We start from the raw sequence: 18,966 nt of genomic DNA, 5'->3' as shown, positions 1-18,966 counted from the left end.
CTGGCTCCTCCATCTCCACTTTGGCTCTCTTTCCTCCTGTGTGTATCTCCACCACCTCAAGAGTCCAGCAGACTTAGACACCTCTCCACGGACATGACTAGAAAGTTACAGTCTTCAGCACTGATTCTGAATGGAACCCTAGTATAGTTTCATTTCCTATTCACTTGTGCTCATTATTAAAAGGCCCTCAAATGCTTCAAAGGTCCTGACCTTGGTGGCGCACGCCTTTAATCCCAGCACTGGGAGGCAGAGGCAAGCGGATCTCTGTGAGTTCGAGGCCAGCCTGGTCTACAGAGCGAGTTCCAGGACAGCCTCCAAAACAATACAGAGAAACCCTGTCTTGAAAAAAACCAAAAAAAAAAAAAAAAAAAAAAAAAAAAAAAGGTCCTGACCTGCAGTTGACAGTGCAATGTCTCCTCATGAGAAGTTGAGGATCACAGGAATCTGCAGGGCTCAGGCTCCTAAGACATACAGCTCTAAAGTCCTGGGAACAGTGGACTTGCCAAAGTGGAGGTGGAAAGCCAGTGGAGCTGAAGAGGCTGAAACCCAAGCTTAAGGGGCTCTCTGACAAATGCAGCATACTCTTCAGCAGGAAACTGCTCAACATTGAAAGAACACCTTTAAAAAAAAAGTGCCAAATTAATTAATTATAGTGTTTGACTCCACTGACATGAAATGCTCAGAAAAGGTACATTAGGTACTCCAGGGCCTGGGGACCAGCGTATGAAAGAATTTACTGGGAGAAATTAATGAGGTAGTTGTGATTCAGCAGTAAAGAAAGTTCCTAAACTCTGACAAACCCAGTGAGTTTCATGATCTGTATACGCATCATTAGTGAACTACCCCAGCTCAAAGTTTTGTTTTAGGAGCCCTGTTTCCACTTTTCAAGCACTAGTTTATTAACTTATTTATTGAGTCTCGTTTATGTAGACCTGGCTAGTCTGAACTGTGTTGGCCTCAAACTAGAGATCTACCTGCCTCTGCCTCTGCTTCTTCCCAAGTCCTGGAATTAAAGATAAGCACTAGCCACAACTTGCTGTTAAATATTTTTGAAGGCTCACAATTGGCAGGACAAAATTCCTTTTGTGTGTTTATAGAGTGAAACATGTTACTACAAGAAATGCATTTTATAGTCAAGGGATGTAGTTTGCTGTTGGAACACTTCCCCAGTCATGCAAAAAATCTTCCCCCAGCACTGAAAAACAATTTAGTAATAGTACAATATTAAGATACTCAGGACAGCCAGGTAGTCCACACTATAATCTCAGCACTGGAGAGGCTGAGGCAACAGGATCAGAGTTTCAAGTCTAGTTAAACCACAGAGCAAGACTGACTCAAGATACTTTTAATATCCTTACCCAGAGGTAAGGATAGCCTCAGTGGTAGAATGCTGCCTCGCTGTATGAGGTCCTGAGTTCGACCCTAAGAACTACCAAAACAAAACAAAAAGATATTCTGTATAGTATTAAGTAACCTGGAATGTTTATTCATTTTAAAATACAGTAAGGTAAATTTGGAGAGGAAAACTCAGCAAATTTTCCATTTATACTTTTAGCAACAAAAATGTAGGAAGGTTTTTACATAAAAAGAAAAAAGAAACCCATCCTTTGAATTTCCTCCTCCCCAAGAACAGGAAAGGAAATGTGGCTCCTAAGCCTGACATGTTGACGATAGCAAGTGTCTTATGTTTTAATCCCGACTCCGAGGAAAAAAACTTCTGGGGTCTAGGAGTGTGACGGTGATGAGGGCAGGTCATATGCAGTCTAATGTTTCCCTGGACAGATTCCTGCTCTGTTCCCATCACTACCGGCAGCTTCTTGGAAGATTAAACATGTGAAAAAGAACCCCACTTCCTTCCAGATTTCGACTGTGTAAGTCTTGGTGGACATCCTCCATGTAGCAGAACGGACGTTGGGATGTACTCACACCTACTGCACTGAGCTGTCCCAGGACTGACCAGTTGTGGATGGACAGATCACTTGGTCCCTGTTTCACAGCATCCTTTCTGCTTTCTCTACTTGACAAAACTAATGCCTCCCACCCCTACTCTCCCAGAGAAGAGCGGCTAGGATAAGCTTTTCCACCAGGTAGGTCAAGTTTGTCAGACCTCTGGGTTCTATCCTTGGCATTTTATAAACCTAGACTAATAGCATGTAATACCAAGACTCATACTGCAGAGGCCTGTCCCCTTTAACAATAGGGGACAAATTCAGGAAGCCAGGCAGTCACAAGCTCATCTACCACAGCCCCAATCAAGAGGGTCACTCTGGCTGTTCCCCTTTCCCAGCTGACTCACTGAAGATGCTGACTTGAAGAGCTGTTTACCTGCATCTTAGTAGTCTCTCTAAAGTCAAAACAAACCCTTGATATAACAATAATATGAAGGATACTTAAGTAGTTCACTAGAAACATTTATTTTTAGGCCATGGTTAGCCTTATAATCTTAATGAAGTAATCACAGCTCTTGTGACTTTAGAAATAGGGGTGCTACCAAGACCCAGCCTCTCACAGGCCTGGAATGCAGCTTGGTGTAGTGCTTGCATAGCACATGTGAGGTCCTGGATCCAATAAAAATGATCCAATCTTTAGACTATTTTCTGGCTTGCTTATAACCAAAAGTCAGGTACACTATAGATAGAAACTGGCCCCAGACCCTGAGCTACTGTACCCAGGCTGTGGCTACCTCCACAATTTCTTATGCAGTCCAAAATGCCTGAAGAGATATCCCTCTATCCATCCCCTCACACAGAAAAGTTATAGAGTCAAATAATCACAATTATAACTCAGTCATAAAGAAATAAAGACTGGGGCCAGCCAGACCAGCAAGTAGTAATAACATTTTCTATTGCTATATAAATTCTCAAGGGGAAACACACACACAAAACAAACAAACAAAAAAACTCCAAAACTCCTCTCCTCTGCTAAGTTGGCAAACTCTAAGGCTAAGTCTATAGTCTGGGGCACAATTATGCTACCTCACAACATTAGATAATAGAAGAGTTGTGCCATAGGAATAAGTCATTTTACACATTACCTTACTGGCTATATCCCAAGCCTGGAGTCATCATGTTGCCTCTGAGGTGGATCACCAGCACTTGTTTCTAGGTACACTGACAGCATTTTAGTAGTATTAACCAAATGTACCCTCAAAACCAGGCCAGAGACTGATATCCAAGTAAAATGAGCCAGCACAGCAGGAGGGGAGGTAGGCCTCTTGGATCAGACTTAGCAGTTTGGTTTCCAAACAGCAAAATTTTAGGATGGAACAACACCTCCTCAGGCTCGTGAGGGCTTCCCAGCCAGGGACTCAGAGAAGGGTACACTATATGCAGGTGGAGATTCTCAAGGATCTTCCTGCAATCCTGATACATTCTTAATTCCAACAGCCTCATGGAGACTGCAGCATGCCCTACCCATACCCTTTTCCTTATTAGAAGTGGCAAGTCAAACTACAAGCTAAAGCAGGAATAAATTCCTCTCAGAGGACTAGGAGTTCCTAGTTTCATTCTCTTGAGGGAGAGGCTTTGGGAGTCAATGTGTATCTGGCCACACAAGTTCCCTGAGCTACTCACTATGATGTGACCTAAGAGGGAAGACCACTTTCACAAGATGCTATCCTATGAGACTTTTAACAGAAAAAACAGGGAACTTCCGTGTTTAACTGCTGGGGCTGTCTACAAGCCAACAAGGGAGAGTTGAGAACAGCTCATGGGGTAGGACTAACGTGGCACAAGTGGACCCTGGGTTCCATCCCTGGCACCATGAAAAAGGGAAAACGTTTCAACTTTCTAGACTCCAGGCCTTTCTTCCAGTCTCTGCCAACATTCACATGCTGAACTGACAGACTGGAAGCTACATGATCTTTCCAGACCTAACACAGCACAGTGACAGCCACACAGATGCCACAGCACTCTCAGGCCTCTCCAAATCCCTTGTCCTGGGAGCATGAAAAGGACAGGACACTTTCACCCTCAACACTACCACCTTCACCACTACTCACAACAGCAGATCCCAGTGGAATTCAGTTCTACAGAGTAGCAATAGAACCAGGACTGCACCTAGCCAGGCCCATGAGGAAACAAAAAAAAGTTTACAGCTTCAAGAAGCTTAGTTGTGTTCTCAGGCAGGATCCTTCAGTAGCTTAGTTTCTGGGAACACTCTGAAAGACAGGAGAAGCACCCAAACTGAACTGAGCAGCTTGCTAGTGTTTGGAAAATGTATTTTCTTGGAAAAAATACAGAAATATTTGAGGGAATTAAGACACTGTAAGAGCAGAATATTGATGGGACTAAGGAAAACTAAACCAAAACTGTCCAAAAAGATTCAAGATGCAACTATTCCAACGAAAGGCCCATCTCAGACTTTGGGTAGCAGTGTCTTTTAGAACTGTGAGGGAAAGAAGCCAGGAGTAGCCCCATGAGGACCATGAAGGCAAAGCAACCCTATGTGACCTTTACCGGTAACTGATGAATGACAGTAGCTACACGTATGCTCAACATCAGGCAAGCAGCAACTAAATGACAGCCACCATTAAGCCCTGCTCTTCTGATGTACAACTTGCATCCATCCAAAGTTTATTCATTCAAGAACTTTCAAATCTGTGTTTTCTTGAGTAGAGTTCAGGCCAGGAGACAAGGGCTTTGTGGGCCACTGGTACTCCAGTTCATCATGGAAATGTCAGGGGTTGAGGAGCTGAGTGTTGCATCTGGTTTACATCTCCTGCTCTGTTTTTCCCTCTTACCATCCAGCTGCAAACTCCTTAAGCTCTCCAGATGCCTTGCTTCTGGTAGGTATACAGCAGGAAAGATTATTTCTTAAATACTGTTTTCCTTGGTCAGCTTATTTTGCTTGAATGTAGACAGAACATACCTCACAAGAGAAAAACAATTGCAGTTCCTTAACTCCAAAAAGATCATCAAAAATAAAATAAAAGGGGAAACTGCTCTGAACAAGTCAGCAGAACAGAAGAGCCATGCTCAGAGGGCTTGGAGAGTAGTATCTCGCACATTAGTTACTCAGAGTCACAGTATCCAGTTAAGCCACCTTCCCAACCCAACCCTCCCTGGCTGCACACCCTTGCCACCCCCCTTCAGCTCTGCCTTTTTGTACATTGCTGGCCCCAGGTATGGGGACAAAACAAGTCCTTCTGGAAGCTTCCAACAGTTCAGTACTTCACTCCTGGAATAAACTCCTTGGCATCTGGATTCAGGTTACTTTTGCTCTGAAATAAGAAATCAAGAGAAAACATATCTCAAAGCAAGCTGTACTTTTATTATTTTTCATAATTAAATAAAATTTAATTTAGTTAGCACACAAGATAATGAGTTTCACTGTAACATTTTATACATATGCAGTACACTGACTTTGCTGATACCTGCCTCATCTCTCCCCACACCGACGGTCATCTTTCTCCTTTCATGTCATATTATATTTTAAAACTTATTTTCAGGCTGGGGATGCAGCTCATTGGTAGAATACTTGGCCTAGCATGTACAAGGTTCAAAACCCCAACCCTGCAGAGAGATGAAAGTACAGGGAAAGAGAGGGAAAGAGGGACAGGGAAAAAAACCCACCAAATCCTTTTGTTTTTGCAGTTCTGATACACGCTAAGCAAGTGTTCCACAACTGAGCCACACCACAGTACCCTTCCTGGTGAGCCTCAGGGCAAGGGAGATTCTTAACACCCCAGGCTGTCACTGACTAAGAGGCTCCTCCCACTTGCTTCCCACTCCACTTCAGGATATTCCCTTGAATGTATGAATGATATTCATTCCAAAATAGCATTTTTGGACACCAGAACCTCTACTTATCTTTCTGTGGCCTTTGTGCTCTTGTCTAGGCTCACTAGCCTGCCAGGAGTGTGTTCCTCCTAATAGGAACAGTTTCCTAGCAGATAGAGAGTATATTAGCTATAGACAGTGAAAGAGAAAGACAATTATCACGTGGTCTACTGAAGCCCAATTTAGGCTTTTAATCTTAGTGGAGAGCATCAGGGTAATTGAAGACTGATGATTACAGTTTCACAGAGCTGGGGGCCACTTAAGGGGTGAAGTCATGGCAGCTGAGAGGCTCCAGAGATTTGATGTATGGTGTAGGGCCACAGAGGCATCTATGACTCCAAACACCATATTCCTTTCAGGATGTCACATGTGGAATTACTGAAAGCTCTTACCAAAATGTCTTCAGATTCATGACTGTCGCTGACTGACAGTCCATTTAACTGCTGCTGTAAGTGTCCCACAGTCTGAGGCAGGTCTCGTGCTGGGATGAACCAGTCCTGGTCCTCTTCATCCAACATCTCCTGGAAGCAGCGGTCCAAGAAGTCTTGCTCCTGCAGCTCTTCCTCCACCTGGCAACAGAGGAGGAACATTCAAAGGCACTACTACCCCAGAGGACAATCCCTCTGGGGTTCCCAGCCCTTCCCTTCAGAGGTCCTCACTCTGCAATCAGAACCATGGGCAAGAGAGCTAATGATGCCTCTAATGACTGTTGTGGTTTAAATGAGAAGTGTTACCAATTGGCTTATGTTTCTAAATACTTGGTCCTTTGTTGGTGATGCTGTTTAGGGACATCACAGAACCTTTATGAGGTAGAGTCCTAATGAAAAAAGTATGTCAATGGAGACAGGCTTTGAAATTTACAGTTGTACTCATTCCATTTCTTGTTTTTTCTCTGTTTCCAATTTGCAGATAACGTGGTCAGCCAGTTTCTTGTTCCTGCTGCCAATGCTTGTCTGTTGTTCATCCCAAACATGATGGACTGGATATATTCCCCCTAGAACTGTAAGCTAAAATAAGGCCTCTTCTCCCCTACGTCACTTGTGGGTCATGGTATTTTATCACAGCAACAGAAAAGTAACATCTGATAACCAAAAAGAAAACATGATTTTAGTTATTAAAAATAGCAGAAACTTCAGGTCTTCATAAATCTTTATGGAACACTTTTTTGAGATTACTTTGGATTCTTTATCTTGCTTTTATCTTTTATTCTCTATTTTTATAGTGGTATGGAAAAATCATTTTCTAGCTTGAATTCTTTCTTTGATCTTGTTAAAAGCATTCTTTCTAGCCAGATGTGGTGGCATGCTTGTTATTCTAGCATTTGCGAAGCAGAGACAGGTGGGGTGGGTCTCTGTAAGTTCAAGACCAGCCTGGTCATGTTCTACACTAGCCAGGGCCACATAGTGAAACCCTGATTCCAAAAACAAAACAAAATTCTTAAATTTCACACTTTACAAGGAGCATGTAAAAGACAAAGGAAGTATGTAATTAGCCTGAAACTTGGATACTGAAAACCAAATCAAAACCAATATTAGCTCCTGACCCACTTTTCTAGTAATAAGTACCCCAAGGTAGAAAAATACTTTTAGAACCTTAGAGAGATACAAAGGGAACTTTCTGATGCATTACTAGAAATACATGTCAAAAAAAGAAAATACATGTCACAACACAGTAGTCTCTTAAAACAAGAATACAATATTTAAACTACTCCATACTTCCTGAACAGTCACAAACTGAAGTGAAGAGATCCAGGATTTTCCAGTCCTTTGCAGTCACTGGCAGATCTCAGTGACTTCTATGGGCCACTCCACACTTGCCAAATCTCTTTCCCACCTCACTTAACTGTGCCTCATATGTTCAGAAAAAGTTACAAATAGTAAGTTTTTATTTCTGTTGTTTTAAGACAGAGTTTCATATATCCCAGGCTGGACTTGAACTCTCCATGTAGCTGAGGCTGGCCTTGAACTTCTGATCCTCCTGCTTGTTCCTCCCAAGTGCTGGGATCATAGCTATGTTCTCTTACCCAGCTTAAGAAGAGTATCTTAAATTTTTAATTGCCCAAACATTTTTAAATCTTGTAAATTATATAGTTATGAAGCTCATAAAAGTAACTACAACGAAGTATTTCTAAGCCGCAAGATTTTATAGTTTTGTGTTTGAAATGTTTGGTATTTATTTTTTCTATCCATTCTCTATTTCTCTCTGTGTGACAGGGCTGGACTAACTCACTATATATACAGCTCAGGATGGCTGTGAACTCACGTCAATCCCCCTGCCCCAGCCTATCAAGCCTTAGGACCACAGGTATAAGCCACCATACTCCTGCTCTCCATTCTCTTACACATTCCCTTGCTCAAATGTTTTACTATAGCTATTTTAAGACCTTGACATGTGAACCTATTTCTTTTATAGCAGTATTCCATTTTCTTTGTGTAAGAGTTGGGAAATTAGCACTAAGAACATTAAAAAAGAAAAGAAAAGAAAAACAAACAAAAGATCCTAATGAGGCATGAATGAGTATTGTGGCTGTTCTTACTTTAGTTACCAGATACCCATGGGGAAATGACAGGAGCTTACAGAAAAACAAACAAAAAACCTCCAGTTAGAGAATACATATATAAAAGACCAACACCCAACTAAGTGGTTTCATCTTCCCACATTCCATGTCATGCCTCGCCAGGAGAAACACATCCTACTAGTTACATAGAATCGGTGGATGCCCCCCACTTAGTACAACCAAATCTCTTCTGTATTATTAGAATTATCTGTGTATGAACATAAATCATTCACAAATACAACTAGTGTGTTTCTTCTTACAAGAACTCTTCCCTTTCCTGAGTTATCCTTTCTTCAAAAGCATTGTATTATTTTTAATTGGGTGTGTGTGAATGCACATGAGTGTGGGTAAAAGGTCGTAAGAAAAGCGCTGGCTCCATTGGAGCTGGAGTTACAGATGGTTGTAAGCTACCATGTAGGTGCTGGAAACCAAACTCCTGTCCTCTGCAAGAACAGCAAGTACCCAAAACTTATACAGCTGTCTTTTCAGCCCCTTGAGTATTCTTCCCGAGATCACGTTTGTTGTTATCTGTCTGGGTCTGTGGAGACGCTCAAGCTGGATAGGTAGCAGAAACTGACCTTGAACTGTTCTTGTTGACTCTGTCCCCAGTGCTGGGATTAAAGTATGTACCTTCATATGCCACTACTTGCTGAGACCTCAATCAAGTGATATTTCCTTATTTAGGTCTTAGTGTTACATTTCAATCTGGTTTTAAAAGCCTCATACTTGTTCAACTCTTCTTTGAACAGAGCTCCCTTGCTGCTGCGTATAAATGTTGGGATTATAGGCATGCACCACCATTACCATCTTTCAATGAACAATTTTTTGATCAATAAGGGGACTGGGGAAATGGCTCAAAATGCTTGGGGCACAAACATGGGGACCTGAGTTTGGATCCCCTGCATTCCCATAAAAAGCTAGGTGTGATGGTATACCTGTAATCCCAGTGTCCAGAGGCAGAGACAGAAGAAAGGACTCACTGGCCAGCCAGTCTATCCAATCACCAGCTTAAAAAATAAAGTGGAGACTGATGGAGAAAAGTGGGAGCACATTCCTGCTGGGCTACACCTGGTCTGGCTCCAGAGTGCTAGCACCTAGCCCTAATCCATCTTTTGTTTAGCAGATACCTGTTGTTTCCCTTGCTGCCCTAATATGTGAATCTTGCCTGATATTTTCCCAAAGATACTAAGCCTATGCAAAACCTGGTTTTGCCAATGGAGAATTTGCACTTGGCATTGTCCCTTTGGAAGCTTAGACTGTTTTGAGGATATGGAAATCAACTTGTGAAGGTGTAAATTGAACAATAAAGGAAACCCTGGGTGAAGGAAAAGTGGTTCAGTCTTTAGAGCCTGATTCACCCTGCAGCCAAGAAAGGCTAACATCCTTCTTCCACAGTGTGAATCCAATACCCATACTGCAACAGAGGAAGATAAACAATATTGACATTAGCCTCCACATTCATAGGTGTATGTGAATGTGTACCTACTGACCGAATCAATGACAATCAGTACTAGTATTAGGGGTTATAGCTTTAAATTTTTTATTATGTTTATTTATTGTTGGAGGGAGGTATACATGTGTCACTGCACACATGTGGAGGTCAGAGGACAACTTGTGGGAGTTTATTCTCTTTTTCTACCTTGTGGGTCCTGGGAATTTAACTCTGATTCTAAGGCATGGCAGCAATTGCTTTTATCAACAGAGCTATCTCACAGGCCCCAAAAGATATTTTTTGTACAATGCATCTTGACTTGAATATTATGGTAAAGAAATAGTCTGCCTGGAAACCTTGATATAGTATCTTCTTCTACTACCAATTTTTTAAACTGCATCTTAAATCTTTATTGTTTGTCTTATAACAATTTTAATATGACCTTCCAGAATGAGACATACAAACAGCAGCAAGGGTATGTCAGCAAAGTGTTGTAGTAGTCACCACTTTGACAACTGTAGGTAGCAGCAATGTCAGTGGAGGCAAGAGGGCAGGAAAGAACTCCACACAAGCAGCAGAGACAATGAAGGACAGTAGGGTGGAAATACAGAGACCCACACAGGACAGAAAGGGAGAGGGAGGAAAAGACTACAGATTCTTGAGGGTTTTAGAGGATTTAGGAGCTGTAATCCTAGCTGGCTCTGACTGCTGCTGCTTAGAGCAGAGGAATGCACTAAGTCCTGAGGGTCAGGCCCTTGGCTTAGAACCCAGAGCTATAGACTCTAACTTGAGCTATAAAGCTTCTGGCTGCTAAGATCCGCCTGCCTCTGCCTCCCCAATGCTGTGATTAAAGGCGTGCGCCACCACTGCCAGCTTTAGTGACTGCCTTCTACCTTTGCCTACCTGTCTATTGAAATCCTCTTCATTCTCCATCCACATGTATTCTGCAAATGGGTTTTCCTTTTCCTCATGTCCATGTAACTCCTGGTCCTCTTTGCATTTCACACTGGGTGATGTATTTGCCATACTGGATCCATTCATTATGGAGATTCTAAACAGATAGAAGAAGGCAAAAAGTAAAGATAAGGACTGAGGAAATTTGAATGCAAAACATCCAGATCATTCCAATGACTTTAATGAAAATGAACACAATTGTTAGTTTGTAAGTGTTATGATATCAATCACATATAGTTACCAACTATACAGAAGAATAGTTCTCTAAGAATTGAGGAGTGGGGGATGGTGGTGTGGTGGTTTGAAAGAAAAGGCCTTCCAAAGGGACTGGCACTATTAGGAGGTGTGGTTTTCTTGGAGAAAGTCACTGTGGAGGCAGGCTTTGAGGTCTCATATATGTTCACACCACTTCCTGTTGCCTACAAGTCAAGATGTGTTAACTCTCAGCTCCTGTTCCAGCACCATGTCTGCCTGCATGCTGCCATGTCCCACCATGATAATGAACTAAACCTCTGAAAATGTAAGTCATAGAATTAAATGATTTCCTTCTTAAAAGTTGCCATGGTCAACTGAGTAGTAGTGGCTCACGCCTTTAATCCCAGCACTCGGGAGGCAGAGGCAGGCAGATCTCTGTGAGTTCGAGGCCACTCTGGCCTACAAGAGCTAGTTCTAGGACAGTCTCCAAAGCCACAGAGAAACCCTGCCTTGAAAAACAAACCAACAATAAAAAAAGTTGCCATGGTCACGGTGTCTTTTCACTGCTATAGAAACCCTAACTAAGGCAGGTGGCTCACACCTGTCATCTCAGCACTCAGAAGCCAAAGCAGGAAGACTGCTCCAAGTTTCAGGCTAGCCTGGGCTATTGTAAAATCTTTCTCAAACAAAAAACAAAAACAAAATAAAAATCAAAATGGATTAAGAAAAAAAATATGTAAGTATACTCTTCCCAAACAAAAACCAAAGGATATGGTAGTAGTAGAATTTTTCTATGCCAAATTCGTAAATGTTCTAGAACCTACTGCAGATCAACTTCTTAAGGAAGTGCATTCTTTTAAAAATATCTATTTATGCATATTTTCATTTATGTATGTGTGCCTATGAATATATGACATGTGTGAGTATGCTCAGAAGCCAGAAAAGGGCAACAGATCACCTGGAGCTGAAGTTATAGGTAGTTGTGAACTGCCTGATATGTGAGCTAGGAACTCAATCTAACTAGGGTCCTCTGCAAGAGCAGCAATTGCTTCTAACAGCTGAGCCATCTTCCCAGCACTCTAGAAATGCATTGTTATAAACAGTGTAAGCACTTGCTCTTTATTCTGGATATCAAGTTCTGTCTCTAAAATGTATTTCAAAAATAAGCAATTCATGAGACGTGAGGTTGGAGGGATTACTATAATTCTAAGACCTGGGCTATGTAGCCAGACCTTGTTTTTTGTTAGTTTGGCTTTGGGGGAGTTTTTGAGACAGGGTTTCTCTGTAGATATGTCCTGGAACTCCCTCTGAAGACCAGGCTGGCCTCAAATTCACAGAGATCCAACTGACTCTGTCTCCCCAGTGCTGGGATTAAAGGTGTGCACCACCACCACCACTGCCCGGCCAGACTTTGTGTTTTTGTGTGTTTTAAAACACTATATTGCTAAGCAAAAAAGAGAAAGAAGTTCACCAGCTGCTCAACCATCTACAGTCATGAATAGTAAGTGCTGGTGGGGACACACCTTTGATCCCAGAACTTGGGAGCAGAGGTAAACGGATTTCTTTGAGTTCAAGGCCAGCCTAGGCTACAGAGTGAGTCTATCGACAGCCAGAGATACACAGGGAAACTCTGAATCCCAGCCCATGAGATAGTGCTGTGCACATTCAGGGTGGGTCTTCCCACCACTCTTAGCCAAATTTAGAGATCCTTTACTCGAATGCTCAGCAGTTGGTCTCCTAGATGTCTCTAGCTAGATCTAAATAAGCTGGCAATCGATATGATCCATTACAGCTTTTAAATTCAATTTTGTACTTTTGCTATCATTTACAATGTCTTTTCTAATCTTTACTTCTCCTTTCCTCTAAGCTGCTGTGCCTGAGCAGCACACTGTTAATGGTATTCTTTGTTCCAGTTTATGTACATAATTTTTCTTCTTCCAATTAGATTCTCTACTTTTGAAAAACAAGGCTGTTGAGGTTCAGCAGTTAAGAGCACTTGCTCTTTCAATTCCCAGCACCAATACAGTGGCTTACAACCATCTGTTAACTCAAGTTCCATGGGACCTGACACCCTCTTCTGGCCTCTGTGGGCACACCTGTGGTGCTCAAACATGCAAAACACCCATGCACATAAAAATAAATATTTTAAAAAGGAAACAAAGCCAAGGTCTACACATGCTGCCATTCATTTGCCCAGTGATTTAATTCTACTCTCTCATCTACTCTATTCTACCCTACTGGTTGTTGAGACTCAAGTTTCCTTTAACAAATTATTTTTCTCTTGTTTCTATCTAGGCAACACACCTGAAAGTTATCCATGCTTTGAGTGTACACACACACACACACACACACACACACACACACACACACACACACTCGTCTTGCTTAGTCACCTTTAAAGTATCTGTAACTTCCTAATTTGTTAACATTTAAAAATCTAATTTTTTAAAACAAATGAAACCTGATAGGATGCTGAAGAATAAATAAATGGAAAAGCCAAGTGTGGTAGCGAAGGCTTTTAATCTTAGAACTTGTGAGGTGGAGGCAGGAGGATCAGCACTTCAAGGTCATCTTTAGATATATCAAAAACTGGAGGTCATCCAGGGATAATCTATCACAAATAAACAAATGTGCTGGGAATTTATCTCAGTGCATACCAGGTCTTGGGTACAACCTCTAGTGCTGTAAGGATAGTTAGAAAAGCTGCTCAAGATTTCTAATGTGGCCGGGCGTTGGTGGCGAACACCTTTAATCCCAGCACTCAGGAGGTAAAGGCAGGAGGATCTCTTTGTGTTCGAGGCCAACCTGATCTACAGAGTTCAGGACGGCCTCCAAAACAATAGAGAGAAACCCTGTCTCGAAAAACCAACCTAACAAAAGACTTCTAACGGAATTTCATTTTAGGGCAGCCATGGTGTCTCATGTCTACAATACCAGCACTCCAGAGGCTGAAGCAGGAAGATTATCACGGAGCTCCAAGGTCAGATTGTACTAGAATGAGACCTTCCCTGCCCCTCATAATTTTACTTTAAACAGAAGTTTAAGTAGGGCACCAAATAAGCAATACATCTGCTGAACATACTGTAGACAGAGACAGAAGAAATCAAGAATTGCACAGGGTACCTCCTCCCCATAAGAGGAATCCAGCTCACTACTGCTGACACTTCTATGTGCAATATTCAAGGGCAGAAGCCTGCTTTGAATGCCAATGCACCTGTAAAATAAGGTGGCATTCCTATACACACAGACCCTCCAGGGACTAGGTCTTTTTTACAGCAAGTTGTGCTGCACTGTCATTCCCAAGGCCTTAGTGGGTAGCTGTTTACAACAGGGAGTTACTTCTGCCTACCAATACAGAAACCATCTAGAAAAGCAGAGCTTAGTTTTTTTTTAAAAATCTACCTTTGAGCCAGGTGGTGGTGGAGCACACCTTTAATCCCAGCACTCAGGAAGCAGAGGCAGGTGGATCTCTGTAAATTTGAGACCAGCCTGGACTACGAGACCTAATTCCAAGTCAGCCTCCAAAGCCACAGAGAAACCCTGTCTCAACCGCCCCCACACAAAACAAACAAACAAACAAATCTACCTTTGTCCAAAATAAATAAGTCATGTACAAATGATTGCATGGATAAAAAGGCAGCAAAACAAAACAAAACAAAAAAACTTTAGTGTAGAGCATGGCAGAGCACAGTAAATTCCACCGCACACCTGTTCACTAAAGTGGTAATGGAAACCGAGCACATGGGTGTTCAGGCTTTTGATTTTATGACACACCCATTTAGATTCTTATCCATGGTTTCTGGCTCAGAACCATAGCCTTTTGGTTCAGTTTGGCTTCAGAGCCGTGTTCTATTAGAACCTCCAGCTTAATCATGAATGGTATGAGAAGTCCCATTCTTTCTCTCCAAGCCCCATCCACTCAGAGAATTTCCAAAGGGAAAAGTCCAGTTTCAGAGCTTTCTCCCCTAAAGTTGTCAGTCACCTAAAGCTGTCAGCTTTTGACTGTACTTTGGCACAACACAGCTTGTGGCTGACACATCATCACCCCTCATCTACAACCTATATAATTTCCCTGCTTTAGTTCAGGCACACAATTTCTCCAGCCTCCATCTCTTGGACTAGAGAAACCATCTTAGAATTGCTTTGCTTGAATCAATTTGGCTTGATCTGGTTTACTGCACAGATGGAGACATCTATTATGGGGTGAGGGCAGAAAACGCATTAATCAGTAAGGGTAGAAGACAGTCTTTTATTCTTCTCTTCTTTCTCCAGTGCTGGGGACAGAACCCAGGGCCTTGAACACATAGGCAAGCACTCTACCACTAAGCTACACTCCAGCCCTGGACAGTCTTTTGTAACGCTGAAGTGCTGTAGGCCTCAAAACCATAGTCTTTCTCTGGTTCTTTTCTACTCCCAGAAGGCCATAGAAACTAACAATTCTTTCCCCCTGACAAGTAATAGAAAACAAAGATATATTCTCAGTTTCCCCTCTTTTTATCTCAGGCTGGCCATAATTCTCTGATCTTGTAGATTGATCATAAAACCCCATTTCAGTAGAGGCCCTGCCCATAGCTGGGAGGACAGACTTGTACAGAAGCCAAGAAGAATCTGGAAAGACAGGCCCTGCTGGGTTTCCCTATGTAGTCTTCAAGCATAAGACCACACCCTTTCTGTCTGGTCACAGTGTTACAGGGTCATCCTGTTTCAGTCATGCTTTTATAATGAAGCCTTTATAAAGAACCCAAAGAAGTAAGGTTCAGAGCATTTCTGCAGAGCTAAACACATGGAAGCTTATAGAAAAGTGGATAAGAAATCATTCATAAGCAGGGAGGGGTGATCCCAGCTCCACGGGGATAGAAATTCGTAGGTCCAGTATTTCTAAACCTCATCCTACTAATCTCTTCATTTGGCTATCTGTTCCTTTGTTGTTATCTTCATTTTTTATTTGTTTATTTTCTTTTTGGTTTTTCAAGGCAGTGTTTCTCTGTGTAGCTTTGGAGCCTGTCCTGGAACTCATTTTGTAGACTAGGGTAGCCTGGAACTCCCAAGTGCCTCTACCTTCCAAGTGCTGGGATTAAAGGCGTGAGCCATCACTGCCCAGCTTCTTTATTTTCATAATAGGTGTCTCATTATGTATCCCTAGTTGGTCTGAAACTGACTATATAGACCAGGCTGACCTCTAACTCATTGTGATTGTTTGACTCTGCCTCCCAGATGCTAGAATTACAGGCATATAACACCAAACACTGTGCTATTTGTTGCCTACAAAATATCCTTTAGAATAAATTAGTAAACATCAGTATTTCCCTAAATTATGAGCTGACCAGCAAATTAAACCCAAGGATGGGAGATTGGGAACCCCAATTGACAGCCAGCTTGTCATACGTTTCAGAGGTCTAGAAATTTCAACTGGTGTCTGAAGGGGTGTGTTAGAACTGAGCTCTCAATCTTTGAGACCTGAAATTATTTCTAGGTAGACAGTGCCAGAATTAAACTACCCAGCTGGTTTCTGCTGCAGAGCAGACTATTTTCTGGAGACAGGCACACACATTTTGAGATCATAGAAGTGATCTGTGCTGTAAACAGTAAGTAGTAAAAGGGTTCATTTTGCTATAATATTATCATCAGGTTGTAGAACTAAATATAAATACTTAATAAAATGAAAAACATAGAAACAATTCTTGCAGTTCTCAGTGCTCACACAGTATTTACTGATCTGTACTTTATATTTAACCTACAGCTTCCACTACATGCAAAGTTGTTTTTTCCAAACAGCAGCAATATATGTAACTGTACAACATAGCCATATAACTGCACAGTGTTAAAAACAAATGAAGTACTATCACACCTATATTCTGACTGACTAGATATAATCCACCCAGCAATATTTAATTTTCTTTCAAAGCTGGAGACTGAACCCAGGGTCTTATGTATGGTGGGTATATCCCTTATCACAGAGCTACCACCACTCCAGCCCTCAACTGTAATTTGAGGGCTGTAATGGCAGGGGAGGGGACCAGACTGAGGAGTTAATCTACCTTTCTGTGTTACAGATTAGTATAAGAGTCACACTATTAGCTGGGCGTTGGAGGCGCACGCCTTTAATCCCAACACTTGGAAGGCTGAGACAGGCGGATCTCTGTGAGTTCGAGGCCAGCCTGGTCTACAGAGCTAGTTCCAGGACAGTCTCCAAAACAATACAGAGAAACCCTGTCTCGGAAAAAAAAAAAAGTCACACTATTGGGTGAATATGAACTGGTACCTTAATATGTCCCTAACTTTATTTAGTAGCTGGAGATGACAGTTCCTTAAAAGGCAGACAGATGTTTCAATGTGGGGAAGATATGTGGTGATGTAGTGATCCTTAGTATCACTGACTTCTGAGCCAGTTTTACACAACATTCTGTTCACAGCTTTTCTCCAGCTTACATCCAAACACTTTAACACTGAGCTGCTTCTGATCATTCCACTTTGCCAGGTTGTATTGTTTAATATGACCCTTTTCTACACACCAAGGCACATTCTTGTGAAAATCTAATGTAGTGGGGATGAAGAAATATGTCCAGAGCTATCACAGATTTTTAAAAATGTTCAGTTTCATAGACAGGATTAAGAATCAGAATACCTGCCATGATGGCAGCAATGCCAGAGCTGCCGGTATAACGGAAGCAAGCCACTTGAGTGTGAGCATGGAAGAGCATCTTCCCACAATCAAGATTTGCCAAGCACAGTCCCAGTTGACAGCCTTCCTGCAACTTCACAACAGATTCTCAGGCAGAGGCACAGGACTAGGCTGCTGCCATATTCCTCACCCAGAGTAAATATCTGTTGCTTTAATTCCTAAGTAGCTATGTGGTAACAACTAAAGTGTGAAGCAGGACAGTGCTTGAGGAATGCTTCAAGATCAGACCCTACTTAAGATAGACTTCAGGTCTAGCCTGGGTCTACACTGCACTATGGAAATCCAAGAAAAATATTAAAGTTATTCTTCCTCTGCACTTGAAATATTAAAGTTCTTTGATGTAGTCATAATATATTTGACACACATCTTAGAAGAGGAAAGATTTATTCTGGCACATAGTTTCAGTCTACTGCCAATTGGCACCATTGTTTTTAGGCCTGTGCCTAAAAACAGTAGAAACATCAAAGCAGAGGTCACGGTTGAAGAAAGCTGTTCACCTCATGGCATTCAGGAAACAGAGAGAAGTAAGTTGGGGGAATATAGAGATTAAGACAAATGCTTTAAAAGGGTGACTTCCTCTAAGCCCTAACAGCCCAATGATCAATAAACTCAAACATGGATTAATTCACTGATGAAGTTAGTATCCTGGTTATCTAATTACCTCAATAGTGACACCAGTTGGAGACCAACTCTTTTGGAAGACACTTTACATTTAAACCATCAACAGGAAACATGCTGAAAATGGCAACTTTCATTACAGATAAAACTGGAAAAAACAGTAAATGCAGGGTATACAACCCTGTCCACAGGAGGCAGAATCATGGAGCTTGCACAAGACCTGAATGACCATAGTCAAGAGTTTAAAATAGGGGTCTCAGTTTCCAGTCATAATGTGCTAATGCATCTAGGACACTTAAAAAAAAAGGAATAACAGCAAAAACAACAACAAATATATGCTTTGTCAATTCAACACTCTGAATTTGTATAATTCCTAGTTCAATTATGTTCACACCCAAACATGGCTGCTCTCTGAACCAAATTTAGTGTATGTATATAAACACATACACAACATACATCTATAATGTGGTACTATAGACTCAAACCCAGGGCCTCTTTGCATGCCAGGCAAATGCTCTACTAACTGAGTAGTGTCCCCAGCTTTTTAGGAGCTACAGTCTGCATCATGTCCATGCTCACAATTTCTCTGTGAAGAATATTTAGGATTTTTGAATGAATACTATTATAAAGTATATTAAAGAGTTAATAAAAGTAATTTCTATTTTCTAACAAAGTCCTGGGGTTAATACCTGGCATCACATAAAACAAAACGAGATACAGTTGTATTCATCTATAAATTCAATATTCA

The 18,966-nt window shown here is 41.7% G+C and overlaps 1 protein-coding gene and 1 long non-coding RNA gene across 8 annotated transcripts in view; one reads left to right on the top strand and one right to left on the bottom strand.

Annotated features, from left to right (window-relative positions):
* Window positions 1–1,460: 1,460 nt before the first annotated feature.
* Paip2b (poly(A) binding protein interacting protein 2B) overlaps window positions 1,461–18,966 on the bottom strand; it is a 32,957-nt gene continuing 15,451 nt past the window's right edge. For all 7 annotated transcript variants that reach the window (XM_040737459.1, XM_040737462.1, XM_040737463.1 and 4 more), the window contains 3 exons: window positions 10,673–10,820; window positions 6,173–6,349; window positions 1,461–5,221 (listed from right to left, as the gene is read on the bottom strand). In XM_040737459.1, the coding sequence (XP_040593393.1) occupies window positions 5,165–5,221; window positions 6,173–6,349; window positions 10,673–10,820 (382 nt within the window). In that variant the 3' untranslated portion in view covers window positions 1,461–5,164. The remainder of the gene's footprint in view (window positions 5,222–6,172; window positions 6,350–10,672; window positions 10,821–18,966) is intronic.
* On the top strand, window positions 6,349–8,575 carry LOC121136688. Its single transcript, XR_005873742.1, has 2 exons — window positions 6,349–6,782; window positions 7,994–8,575. It is a non-coding gene; the product is annotated as an uncharacterized LOC121136688 (long non-coding RNA).

Source organism: Mesocricetus auratus, unplaced genomic scaffold (genome assembly GCF_017639785.1).
Source record: "Mesocricetus auratus isolate SY011 unplaced genomic scaffold, BCM_Maur_2.0 Super-Scaffold_100676, whole genome shotgun sequence".
In the NCBI taxonomy this organism is placed as follows: Eukaryota; Metazoa; Chordata; class Mammalia; order Rodentia; family Cricetidae; genus Mesocricetus; species Mesocricetus auratus.
This window is presented reverse-complemented; position numbering and strand designations above follow the sequence as displayed.